Raw genomic sequence first — 13,819 nt, forward strand, 5'->3', positions numbered from 1 at the left:
TTCCTCATCTCCATGCTGTTGCACTCATCTGAACTGCATAATGTTCTTATTTAAAATAATGTTAAAAACTGCTCTGGAAATATTTATTTAGCGAGAAAATTATCTCACTCACAACCCTAAATAGAAATAAGTACAGATATTTTGTAATCTAATAGTGATAAGAACTGCAATACTTGACACAGAACTTGCATTCATCTGCCGTTAGAACATAAGCCTATATTTATCCAGAAAATATGAAAAATGACTTACCACTCCATTGCTAGTTAAATATAACCTCAAATTGCCTTATAATGTGAAATGTTATTAACTGTATAGCCTAAGAGTAAGTTAATTCAGCAATACATCTAAGATAAGAGCGAAAGAGAGCAATATATCAAAGTGTTATTTGAAAGTGATTGTCTGCACTGATGACTGTCTATACATTCCAGATAAGCACAGATTTGTATTAATTTGTTAGACAGAACAGTACTATAGTGTTTGACAACATATTTACTATTACTGTACTACTGCGTTGACATTCAACAGTCTATTCTTTACAATATATTCACTAAAGACAAGCACTGAACATTCCCAAACTTCTAGAGGAATTGGAATCCAAAGCCAGATTTGGGTCAGAATTGCTTCTATTACAACAGAGCAAACCAAAACCACTGGTCTGAACATCCCTGAAGACATTTTAAGATTGAGATCTGCACAGACCCATCACTAATATTTACAAGTGGCAGATAAACATTTTCTCCACATTCAGACTCTATTGCAAATAGCAGTCTAAGGGCAGGTCTTCACTACGGGGGGGGGGGGGGGGGGGGGATGGTCGATTTAAGATACGCAAATTCAGCTACGCGAATAGCGTAGCTGAATTCGATGTATCGGAGCCGACTTACCCCGCTGTGAGGACGGCGGCAAAATCGACCTCCGCGGCTCCCCGTCGACGGCGCTTACTCCCACCTCCGCTGGTGGAGTAAGAGCGTCGATTCGGGGATTGATTGTCGCGTCCCGACGAGACGCGATAATTCGATCCCCGAGAGATCGATTTCTACCCGCCGATTCAGGCGGGTAGTGTAGACCTAGCCTAAGAAAAGCTACTTGTTAGCACAATATTTGAATGATGGGTAATGAAGTATAAGCAGATAAATGGTATTCAAAAGGAAACATGAGAAATATGTTCCCGGATTCAAATGCTGATGGGTTTTAGTGGATGTTGATATATCCTAAATCCTCTTCTGCCTATTTCTGAACACATTCAAGCTAAAATCAATCTGTTCCCTGAAACTGATGGCAATGCTGCTTTATGTACACTATTAATCGAGATGAGATGCAGTAAAAGCAGTGCAGCAAGCATCCTTCACAGCAAAGTACAAACATTTTTAATGATGTGTACTTCTTGCAAAGTCCCACTACCCACCTAAAGGAACTCTCCAGTCAGAATGCATGAATCTGAAATAATGTTTCACAAAAATATTTGTAAGCTATATGATTAACTATACTCATTATGCACATTTGCAAATGTTTAAGTAGCAATTGTGGTTATAAACAGACTTTTTTCTTGCGTTTTCTTAATTCCCAAAGATATAAATGTCCATATTTTAAACCAGCCAGTTTGTTTCTGTGATAATTGGATACTACTAGTAGTCTGGACAAGCACTCTAATCAAAGCCATGTAATTAATTTTAATCAAAATTCAGCAAGGTGTGTACCTTAAAACCCAACAGAGGAGGTCGAGAACAGCTTGTTACAAACTTGAGTAGTTTGCGTTTCTCTTCATCAGTGAAGCTTTCCACAACTCTCCAAAATATTTTAATTACAGGATGGTCTGCAGTGTATCCACCTATAATACAATTTTAAAACATTTTAAAAGAAAACAAATCCGTTTTATACAATACGCAAGTAGACAAACTATTTTTAATATATCATTTTAGAGACTATCCTATCAGTTCTAGTCAGGTTGAAAGAAATTAAAAGCATCATGCCAATTCATCTGATTTGCTGTTCACTATCACCTGCAGGCCTCTTTGGACATTAGTAATTCACAAACTTCTCCCTCCCTTAGTATCTGTGTTTTGCATCATTTTCGTCCAGTCCTATTAATTGCACTTTTACAGGATGAATCTCATTTAAAAAAAAATTTCTGGCTCCCTTTGCAGTAACATTACTAGTAACAATTCTTTTAAAGGAAAGTAAAAATAATTGAAAAAAAAAAAATGAAAAATGAGAATATTGAAAGCCTACTGACAGCAATAGCTAGGATATTCAAAGGTAGCCATTTATACAATCATAATATGCTTTTATACGGATTGAATATTCATTGGTAGAAAGAAAAAAGATGGATTGTATTTTGGTACTAATGAATTGACAATGCACAGAATTGCCATGCAATGTGTGATTTAATTTGTCTTTTTATAATGGAAGAACATTTCACTGCACAAAATACATTCCTGGACTTGGGTAAAATCATAACATGCAAGAAAACTTCGCTGTGCAGAATACTGAGGAAAGCATTTCTTTATGATTAAAATGGAGATTCAAAGAATTACTCAGAAATAAAATACTTTTAGCAGACTTAAAATATTAATTCAAGACCTTTTCTGAGATGGGTATGAGACAAATGAGCATGATAAATGGGTTTGAACAAAATTTGTTTAGTCGTTTTCACAACTGATTATGCAATAATTATTATAAAGAGGTAGGACAGAAAGAGTAATGGGAATGGGTGAGTATGACTGTATATCTCCTATAAATCAATATACCCAGGAAAGGGTGAATATAATACAGACAAAATCAGTTTTTAAAACATGCATTGACATTTATGTATCGTCCAATTCTGCAACCCTGAGCAAAGCCTTTCACTGAGGACTAGTGTTTTCAATGGGCAGCTCGCAGATTAAGGGCGGAAGAATTATCCCTTCTTGACTCCTTCAACGATAAGTATTTGAATGCGTTGGTTGAAACAGAAATCTAAAGTCACTTGGGTCCTTATTGTCAGAGCTGTTGAGCCTCCCAACTCCTATTGAAGTCAATGAAAGCTGCAGTGCTCACTTATTTATACCTAGGTACCTAAACATGGGTTTATCTGTGTAACTCTAGTTACCCACATTTGATAAATCTGATCTTATTTTTTCCAACCCTCTTAAATTCAGGGAATCCAAAGGCCTCTCATTTTGAGAGCTTTGCCACGGACATCAAAAGGGCAAGATTGGGCTCCATCTCCTCTTCTAAGAAGATGCTTTAGGATGAAAATGTAAAGAAATTTTTTTTTAAATTCTTTATTTGTGAATCAGCCATGATAGCTCATTTGTGTAGTTGTGATATACTTGCCTGAATAGTTTGTGAAGGATTTAAGGTCATCCAGACTAATGGGAACCTGGGCACCAGAAATCAAAACCTGCACGTGGTGAAAATTAGATAAGATTTGAGATAGAAATTGAACAATTTTTTCAGTTTTGAAATAATTATTAAGCAAACACTTCTCCAACATAGCTAAACAGAAGTACCTGTATTTCTTGCTGATCAAACATCCTAAGACATTCGAGGTTAACAACATTGGCAAGACCCTGTCGGAATGCAAGGCAATGTTGTCTAATCTGTTTGTTTAGTCTGTAGTCTGCTACAAGATGGATGTAGGCTATTCTGTTTGCACTGGTGACAGGAATATCCTTTCCACCTGGCTTCAGTTCAACCACCTGTAAACATAAAAATATGTATTGGTTCATAATCCTGGTAAACACTAATTCTATATATTGCACGTAAATGGAAAACTTACGCTTCCAAAAATGAGCCGCAGAAAACTCAAGGACATGACTTACATACTTGAAAATAACAAACATATTATAAAATCATTGAAATTGGAGAAAAGAATATCATGAGGCTGTATTACTACATATTGATATATATATAAGCAGTACAAATTATGGTATAAGATGTGAGGTATCACAGGACCTGATTTTTCAGCCCCTGACCTCCAGTTGTACTTGTGTAAAACTGGGTATACATATATACACACACCTGTGCCTAATTATACCATAAAGTAATTGGGGCTGGGAGGTGTCAGAAACTCCACTTCTAGGAAGAATGAGGTGTAAAATACTAAATAGAGTATTATGAATCAGCTAGAGCAGCGGTTCTCAAACTTCATTGCACTGCGACACCCCTCTGACAATAAAAATTACTACATGACCCTCAAGACCAAAGCCTGAGCCTGCCCGAGCCCCACTACCCCAAGGGGAGGCGGGGGGAAGGGAAGGAGGCAAAGCTGAAGCCCAAGGGCTTCAACCCCAGGCGGGAGGCCTGTAACCTGAGTCCCAATACACAGGGCTGAAACCCTCAGGCTTTGGCCTCAGGTGGTGGGGCTCGGGCTTCAGCTTCGTTCCTGGGCCCCAGCAAATCTAAGCCAATCCTGGTGAGCCCATTAAAATGGGGTCGCAACCCACTTTGGGGTCCCGACCCACAGTTTGAGAACCACTGAGTTAGAGACTGGTGGCAAAATCCTGAGCCTGTTAAAGTTCATGGGAGCTTTGCCATTGACTTCAGTGGGGCGAGGCATTCATCATCGATATTTATCCCTGGGAACAGGAGTAGCTTCCACAAGTGTATGAACCTCAGAGTTCTCCTCAGGAAGCAGTTAAAAAGGCTCAGTTTGGCTGGACTGTGCTGTTCTAGCTTAACTGTTTGGTAAAGAGAACACTGGTACTAGTGCATTCTGCAACATCACATTACAATAAGGAAATCCCAATTCCTGATGGCCAAAAGTAACGATTTTGATATAGGCCTGATTTAGAGAGCTGTTGAGCACCCACAACTCTAACCTAAGTGAATGGGAGTTGTGGGTGCTCAACATTTCTCTACATCAGGCTCATATCAAAATTGTGAAGTGATGAAAAATTATGGGCCTGATTTTTCAGAGATGCTGAGCATCCACAATTCCAACCTAAGTGAATGGGAGTTGTGGATGCTCCACATCTCTGAAAAAACAGGCCCATAATTGTTCATCATATTGAAAAGAGAAGGTTACTCACCTTGTGCGGTAACTGAGGTTCTTCGAGAGGTTTCCCCTTGTGGGTGCTCCACTTCAGGTGTCAGTGCGTCCTGGCGCCGCTGATTGGAGATTTTCGGTAGCAATGTCTGGTTCAGGGTGCGCAGTAGCAGTCTTGTGGCGCTACTGGTGCCTCATCTAGCACGCTCATGCCCCAACCCCTTCATTTCCTTCTCTACCATGGAGTGTTTAGCTTGTACTCTGAAGTAGAGAGGAGAAGGGTGAGTAGTGGAGCACCCACAAGGGGACACATCTCCAAGAACCTCAGTTACTGCACAAGGTGAGTCATCTTCTCTTCTTCTTTGAGTGCTGTCCCTGTGGGTGCTCCACTTCAGGTGAATGTAGAGCAGTGCTTTCATGAGGACGGAAGGGACTTCGTAGTTGAGGTAGTTGCTGAGGCTAGTACAGTGAGGCCTAGTCTTGTGTCTGAGCTTGAACCGAGAGTAATTGCGGAGTGGTTCGTGAATGTGTGTTCGGAGGCGCAGGTGACTGCCCTGCAGATGTCTAGAATGGGCACATTGTGGAGGAATGCTATGGAGGTAGATAAAGCTCTTGTCGAGTGGGCTCTGATGCCCAGAAGGACTTCAGTGTTGTGTAGTGAATAGCACATATAGATATAGTTGGATATTCATTTAGATAAACTTTGCGTAGATATGGCAGAGCCCTTTGATCGTTCTGTTGTCAACACAAAAAGTCTAGGAGATTTTTGGAAGGGCTTTGTTCCGTCCAGATAAAAGGCCAAGGCACAGCGAACATCTAATGTGTACAGGACTGCCTCTTGAGTGTTAGTATGTGGTTTTGAATGAAATTTAGCTAAGTGAATCGGATGGTTGAGGTGGAACGAAGACGATACTTTGGGCATAAACTTAGGATGTGTTCTAAGTGTTACTTTATCCTTGAAGAATATTGTGTACGGGGGGTGAGCCATGAGAGCCTCTATCTTGTTGACTCTTTGCGCTGATGTAATGACAACCAGGAATGCCACTTTCATAGATAAGTGAAGTAATGAGCATGTGGCTAAGGGTTCGACTTTTGAGAACGAAATTTAAGTCCCATGCTGGCGTGGGTTCTCGGATGTCTGGGTACATGTTCTGCATGCCCGTTAGAAATGGCTTAGTAATCGGGTGAGTGAACATTGAGGTGCCGTCTACCTGTTGATGGAAGGCCGTGATGGCAGTGAGATAAACTCTAAGCGAGCTCATAGCAAGCCCTGAGTTCTTTAAGGATAATAAATATTCCAGGATTAGTGGAAGTGGTGCCTGGCTTGCAGATATTTGTTTGTTCTAGCACCATAAGAAGACTCTTTTCCATTTTTGGAGGTAAGCAGTACGCATGTTGTGTTTCCTGCTGTTTAACAACACTTGTTTTATTTGTTCTGAACAGGTTAGTTCATCGTGGTGGAGCCATGAAGGAACCACGCCTTCAGGTGAAGTTTTGCCGGGTCCAGATAGAGAACTTGACTGTCCTCCTGCGAGAGAAGATTCCATCGGCAAGGGAGAGTGAACGACGTACAGCTCGCCATTCGTGTCAGGTAAGGAAACCAAGTCTGTCTGGGCCATGTCAGTACTATGAGTATTATTTTGGCCCTGTCGGTTCGTATTTTGTGTATTACTCTGAAGATTAGCGGTATCGGTGGGAATGCGTATAGGAGAGGAGCGTTCCATTTGAAGTGTCCCCTAGGGATCGAGCAAAACTTTGGGCATTTCTTGTTTGCTGGCATCACGAACAGGTCTATATATGGGGATCCGCACCTGTGAAAAATATGATGTGTTATTTCGTCGTTCAGTTCCCATTCGTGCTCTTGGAAAAACTGTCTGCTTAATGTGTCCACCATTATGTTCAGCCAACCCGGGAGGTATGCTGCTGTAATAGTGATGTGTTTTATGCACCAGTTCCATAGTTTTAAGGCCTCTGTACATAAGGAGTAGGAATGTGCTCCACCCTGGTGGTTTATATAGAATGTACACGCAACGTTGTCCATCAGGACCCTCATCGTTTTGTCTTGTATAAGAGGGAGGAAATGTAGGCATGCATTGCAGACCGCATGTAATTCGAGCAGATTATCTATAAATGTGTTTCCGTGGGGGACCACGTGCCTTTGATGGTATATTGGTTTAGGTGAGCTCTCCATCTGATCAGTGAGGTATCTGTTGTGATTTGTATGGATGGCAGATCCTGCTGAAACGGGATGCCTGAGCAAACATTTATTGGGTTTGTCCACCATCGTAGTGAATGTAGAACCTCGGGGGTCGGTGTGAATCTTTTGTTTAGGCTCTGTTTTTGTGCGATATATACTGAGCTCAGCCATCCTTCAAGGCAGCACACGTGTAGCCTGGCGTGTTTTACAACGAAAGTGGTGACTGCCCTATGTCCCAAAAGTTGTAGGCAGGTGCATGCAAACACCCATAGGCTGCCTGAGACCACCGATATGAGGGAGGTCATTGCTATGAACCGGGGCATCGGTATTGATGCTTTGGCCTCCACTGAGTCCAGGTGCGCTCCTATAAAGTCTAATTGTTGTACAGGAGTTAAGGTAGATTTCTTTTAGTTGATTTGTAGCCCCAGGGAGTGAAAGAGAGAGATGGTTTGTCGAGTACCGTATATACTCGTTCATAAACCGAATATTTTTGGTAAAAAAGTGACGCATCAAAGAGCGGGGGTCGGCTTATAAACCGGTCTACACCAAAATTTGATGAGTTTAAACTTTATGAAATCATTGAATTGAATATCTAATACATTGTTGTTTTGTTTACCTGGAGGGGCTCCATGCCTGCAGACACTCCAAGTAAACAAAACGTCCCGACCCGCCGGCGGCTTACCCTGATGGGCCAGGAGCCAAAGTTTTCCAACCCCTGAAATATAGGGTCGGCTTATGAAAGGGTCACACAGTTTTTGCTATTTTTACCTATCCATTTGGGGGGGGGGGGTCGGCTTATAAACGAACGGGCTAATGAACGAGTATATACGGTAATTCATAATGCATCTGTCAGTGTGGTGCCTTTTAGCAGGCAATCGTCTAAGTATGGGAATATCAATATTCCCTGTCTCGCAAATGAGCATCTACCACCGCTAGGGTTTTGGTAAAGACTTGTGGAGCCTTTGACAGTCCGAATGGCAGAGGTTTTGTCCCACTGTGAATCGTAGGAATCATCTGTGAGGGGGATGGATGGTAATGTGGAAATACGAATCTTGTAGGTCAAGGGCTGAGAACCAGTCCCCTTCTTCCAGCACAGGAATGATTGAGTTCAGTGTGACCATTTTGAATCTGTGGGTATGGACAAATTTGTTGAGTTTTCTGAGATGTAGTATGGGTCTCCACCCCCATTTTTCTTTTGAGTCAGGAAGTAATGGGAATAAAATCTCTTCCCTCTGTTGTGGTGGAACTTGTTCCATGGCCCCTAATTGTAGATGATGTACTTCTTGTCTCAATAGATGCTAGTGAAAAGGGTCCCTGAAGAGGGATGGGGAAGGGAGGTGGGTAGGTGGGATGGAGGTAAAGGGGATGGTATAACTCGTTCAAATGATCTCTAAAACCCAATGGTCTGTGGTGATAGAGGCTTACGTTTGGTAAAATGGTCAAAGCCGATGACGCTGGTGGTCGGGGAAAGTCAGTCAGACCCTTGACCAATGTTTCAAAATTGCATCTTGTTTGGTGGCGCTTGGGACGTCGTGGCCTGAGATTGGTTAGGGCGATGTTTCTGTGGTCTGTGCCTTTGTCTCTGATTGTCATATGGTCTCTACTGACACTGCGATGTGTTGTCCCTGTTACGGTTGTAAAGCCTGTTAGGGAGCGTGTAGATCCCTAGGGTCCACAGTGTCGCTCTACAGTCCTTCATGGAATGGAGGACCTCATTCGTCTTAGCGGAGAAGAGCTTTTCCCTATCGAAGGGGAGGTCCTCTACCTTGTTCTAAAGTTCCCTTGGGATACCCGATGAGTGTAACCATGATGCCCTGCATGTAACTATGGCTGTCACCGTTGTGCATGCCATTGTGTCTGCCACGTCAAGGGATGCCTGCAGCTCTGTTCTAGCAATAAGTTGGCCCTTGTTGACGATGGCTCGGAAGTGGTTTTTTTTCCCCTCTGGAATATCCTGGACAAAATCATTCAATTTGGTATAATTGTCGTGGTCGTAGCTGGCAAGTAACTCTGTGAAATTGGCCGTGCGAAATGAAAGAGTCGAAGATTAAACCTCTTTGCGCCCCAAGAGGTTTAATCTCGTCCAGTCCTTGTCTAGGGGCGTGGATTTGAATTGAGAATGTTTGCCCCATTGGTTAACTGCCTCTCCTACTAAGGAGTTAGGTTGTATGTGTGCGAAGAGGAAATCCATGCCACACGGTATTTCCTGTCCGTATGCTTATTGTTTGGGGGGGATGGTGGCACGCGTTTACCACACCATTTCTGCAGGTTCCATCAAAGCGTCGTTTATGGGCAATGCTATCTTCGTCATGGAAGAAATGTGTAAGATCTTGAGGAGTTGGTGTTGTGTCCTTGGTATCGCCTCAAGAGGAATGTTCTGACTCTGTGCCATCTGCCAGAATAGCTCCTGAAAGTGCTTTAAGTCATCTTTAGTAGTGGGAGGCGGGGGCATAACTGCTTCATCAGGGGAAGAAGAGGAGTTGTGAGCTGGGGATGTCTCTTGTTCTGTGGTCTTCTTCCCTCTCCTCTGTTACCTCAGAAGGTTTGGGTACTGATGTCGTTGCAGAGCGTATGGGTTTCCTCTGAGTAGGAGGTCGTCTGTGGAATTGAGACCTGTAGGCTGCCCATGGGTCCCATTGCAGCAACTGAATGGGAAATGGCATGGGAGGGCACATCCATGGGTTACGAGCCATGGGAGCAGATCCCTGGTATTCTGTTCCCATGGTCTATAATAAGGTTCAGTGCCTGCTGGAGAGGAGTGTCCAGAAGAGAAAACTGCCTCCTGTGTATCATCCTCCTCGAAAAAAAGGTCGAGCAATAGGAGATTCAGGTGCCGTCAGTACCAGAGAGCAGGCAATGCCAAGCAGTGGAGATCCGGGTGTAGAGGACACTTGCATGTTTGACGAGTGCATAAGGGGGATCGGTGCCGACGTATGCAATGCTGTATCCTTCTGTGCCGCCTCTTTAGGTGGAAGCGAAACTGGTGCAGACTTTTTGTGTGTAGCCTTCTTAGGTGCTGTGGATGCAGGTCTCGGCGGTTTCGCGGTTGGTGCCAATGAACTCAGTGCCAGTGGGGGAAGCCATCACAGGTGGTTAAGGTTGTGGTACTGTGCCCTTTGTAGGGGTAGTTGGTGCCATGGAGGAGGATGTTGCTTTGTGCCTGTTACTCAACTCCTTTATCCTGCCAGCAGAGGTCCCGGAGCAGCCCAGTGCGTCAAAAGTGCTTACTCTGGAGGAGGTCGGCACTGCAGGCAGAGATCTCACCAGAGACCGTTTCTTTTATAACTGTTCTCGGCTCGGTGGAGACATGGCCGTTTGCCTCAATTTTATAGAGGTGTTGGCATTTAGTCTGCCCATGGAGGATGCGCCCGGGGAGTCCCTTGTCGCAGTTTGTCCGGGGTCTGATGTTGGAGTGAGGGATTTCTCCATTAGAATAAGTTAAAGGCAAAGATCCCTATCTCTCCTTGCTCTAGCTTTAAGATTGTTACAGTGAGCGCACTTCTGCGGTATTTGCGACTCACCTAAGTATCGGACACAAAGGGAGTGACAATTGGAGGTTGGCATCGCGTCCTTACATGAAGTGCATCTTTTAAAGCCTGGGGAGCCAGGCATATTTGAGACGTCCCTGGTGAAAACTGGGGGACGGGAAATGAAAGTTTGTTTTTTTAGTGGCTATCTAACTAGATTTAACTAACTAACTATACTAAGTAAGTAACAGATTGTTAATAAACAAGGGTAAAAACTAAGCTATCTAACCTTATTGGAAGGTTTACAGTGACAACGCTAATGGACTCCGTGTCAAGCTGAGGACGGTTGAGAAGGAACTGAAGGGGTCGAGGGCATTTGCGTGCTAGATGAGGTAACAGCGGTGCTGCGAGACTGCTACTGTGCATGCACACGCCCGACCAGACACTGCTACCGAAAATCTCCAATCAACAGTGCTGGGATGCACCGACACCCGAAGTGGAGAACCCACAGGGACAGTACTTGAAGGTTTTGTTCCTGTACTAAAAAACCCTACAAATAAATAAGCTTATCAAACTACTTTGGCATGCAAAACTATTGATTTGCAAATGGATATACAATATTATCAGTAAGATATAAAATGGGTTCCAATATGGATGCTGAAATATTCCAAATACAGCAGGATTAAAGTAAGGCCATTAATCTTTTAATATTATCCTTCACGAAAGGAGAATAATTTTGCTGAGCGAGCAACCAAACAGCGGTGATTGTTAGGGTTGGGGATGCTTTTAGAAACTATCTGTGACTCTAAGGTTATTCCTACATTGGGGCTGATGTAATTTCCAGCTTGGATACACATACACACACTAGCTCTGATCGAGTGTGCTAAAAATAGCAATGTAGCTGTGGTGGCACAGGCAGCAGGACAGGCTAGCCACCTCGTTTATAATCTCATATGAGAAACTAAGCATGTATTCAGGTGGCTAGTCTGTCCTGCTGCCTGTGCAGACGCGACCACACTATTATTTTTAGCGTGCTAAGTCAATCAGAGCTAGTGTGGATATGCAGGGGCTGGACTAGATGACCTCTCGAGGTCCCTTCCAGTCCTACGATTCTATGACTACCTGAGCGTGAAGTTACACCTGCAGTTCCAGTGTAGACATACCTACCCTAAGACCAGATCTACACTTGGAGCTGGAAGGTGCGATTTCCAACTCACACAGACATACCTGCGCTAGCTCTACTCAAGTTAGCATGCTAAAAATAGCAGTGTAGCTGCAGTAACATGGGCAGTGGCTCAGGCTAGCTGCTGAGTACATACCTGGGGGTCCATGCAGGAACATACTTAGGGTAGCTAGCCCAAGCTGCTGCCCATGCTACCATAGCTACCCTGCTATTTTTAGAACTCTAGCTCAAGCAGAGCTAGTGTGGATACATAAATGTGAGCTGGGAACCTCCCTCCCCCCCATCTACACTTCTAAGAGAAGATGTAGCCTAAGGTTATGTCTATGCTACAAGTAAAGGTGTGATTGCAGCAGTGGTAGACACACCTATGCTTTAATTTAGTTAACACAAGTAACAATAGTGAAGGCTTAGTGGCATGGGTTTCAGCACAGGCTAGCAACAAGAGTACATATCCAGTGTCCCCACACTGGACTTGTACCATGGATGCTAGCCTGTACCACCCCATGTACAGTATTATTGTTACCTGTGCTAGCTAGATTAAAGCTAATATAAGTATGCCTACCTGTGCTATAACTGAACCTTCACTTGCAGTGTAAACATTCCCTAACCCTTTTAAAAGTGTTTGATTTGATAGGTAAATTCCCTTCTGGTACACAAATATTTTCCAGACACTACCCTCCACTGCATTTTGAACTGGTGCGCTAGTGGTCACAGCTTTGAACACACAGGTCCAAAGAGTTAATAAAAATGGCTTCTTTATGTAATACACTATCTCATGCTATAAGATGTTCTAGTACTACACACAATGAAGAGTGCTAATATGATAATCTGTATAGCTTTAGCAGCATTATTTTTATTGATTCATAGATTTTTAAGGCCAGAAGGGATCATTATGGTCTGTTAGTCTGACCTCCCGAACAACATATGCCACAGAATTCAATCCAGCTATTCCAGCATCTAGCCCAATACATTTATAGTTGAATTAGAACATAGTTTTTAGAAAGAGCCAATCTTGATTTAAAGACTTCACATCTTGATGAAGTATTTACCACATACTTTGGTAATCTGTGCCAATGTTAATTACCCTCACTGTTAACAATGGGTGTCTTATTTCCAATTTTAATTTTGCTGAATTCAGCTACAAGCCATTTGATTATATCTTTATCTGCTAATCTAAAGAGGGCTCTCGTTAGATATCGTCTCTATGTGGGAACCTACAGACTGTTATCAAGTCACGTCTCAACCTTCTGTCTGATAAACTAAGTAGATTGAGCTCTTTTAGGGTATATCTACCCTGCAAGAAAACAATTCTCAGAGCCTGGGTCAACTGACTCGGGCTCGTGCTACGCAACTAAAAATAGCAGTGTAACCATTCCTGCTTGGGCTGGGGCCTGAGCTCTGAGACCCACTCCCCTCGCTAGGTTTCAGAGTCCTTCTCAGGGTCACTGCTTTATAGAATACAATTCCTAATCTTGAAAGTATAGCTTACATTGCATTTGGCCATATTAAATGTGTGTTTGTTTGTACCCATCTTACAAAGGTGCTTTGTTTGTTTTAATAAAAGACCAATAGATGTCTCATGACTTTTTCAAATTCTGCACATAAACAAATCTTTAGCTACTATTCCATTTGTGTATCACATTTTCTATTAGCTCTCCTCTTCCCTAATCTTTACTACAAGATAGTTGAGATCAATCAAAACACTTGTGCTAGAGCTCCCTGAATAGCAATTGGCAGGGCATCCTCTGTGAGGATTCCTTGAATTTGGAACTCACTCCTGCACTTGGTGCACCAGAGCCTGGATTTGTTAACCATCCCGGCATGCTGAAAAGCCCAACTTTTCCCCTTCTCTGTTCAGGGCCGTGTAGTTTGAAGTGGATATAGTTATGGACAGCCCTTTATCTAGATTTACACTGTAATTTTCAGTCTATGAGCTAGGTGCCGAGCATGCTGCATGGGCACCTATAGATGTATTTTAAAAATCTGAATAAATAAATGTAAAA

General features: G+C 42.9%; 1 protein-coding gene across 1 annotated transcript in view; it reads right to left on the reverse strand.

Moving 5' to 3' along the window:
* UBE3C (ubiquitin protein ligase E3C) overlaps positions 1-13,819 on the reverse strand; it is a 172,185-nt gene that overhangs the window by 15,624 nt on the left and 142,742 nt on the right. The window contains exons 20-22 of the mRNA XM_065398772.1: positions 3,492-3,680; positions 3,316-3,382; positions 1,698-1,828 (exon numbers count right to left, since the gene is read on the reverse strand). Of these exons, the coding sequence (XP_065254844.1) occupies positions 1,698-1,828; positions 3,316-3,382; positions 3,492-3,680 (387 nt within the window). The remainder of the gene's footprint in view (positions 1-1,697; positions 1,829-3,315; positions 3,383-3,491; positions 3,681-13,819) is intronic.

This window comes from Emys orbicularis, chromosome 2 (genome assembly GCF_028017835.1).
Source record: "Emys orbicularis isolate rEmyOrb1 chromosome 2, rEmyOrb1.hap1, whole genome shotgun sequence".
NCBI classification, from domain to species: domain Eukaryota; kingdom Metazoa; phylum Chordata; order Testudines; family Emydidae; genus Emys; species Emys orbicularis.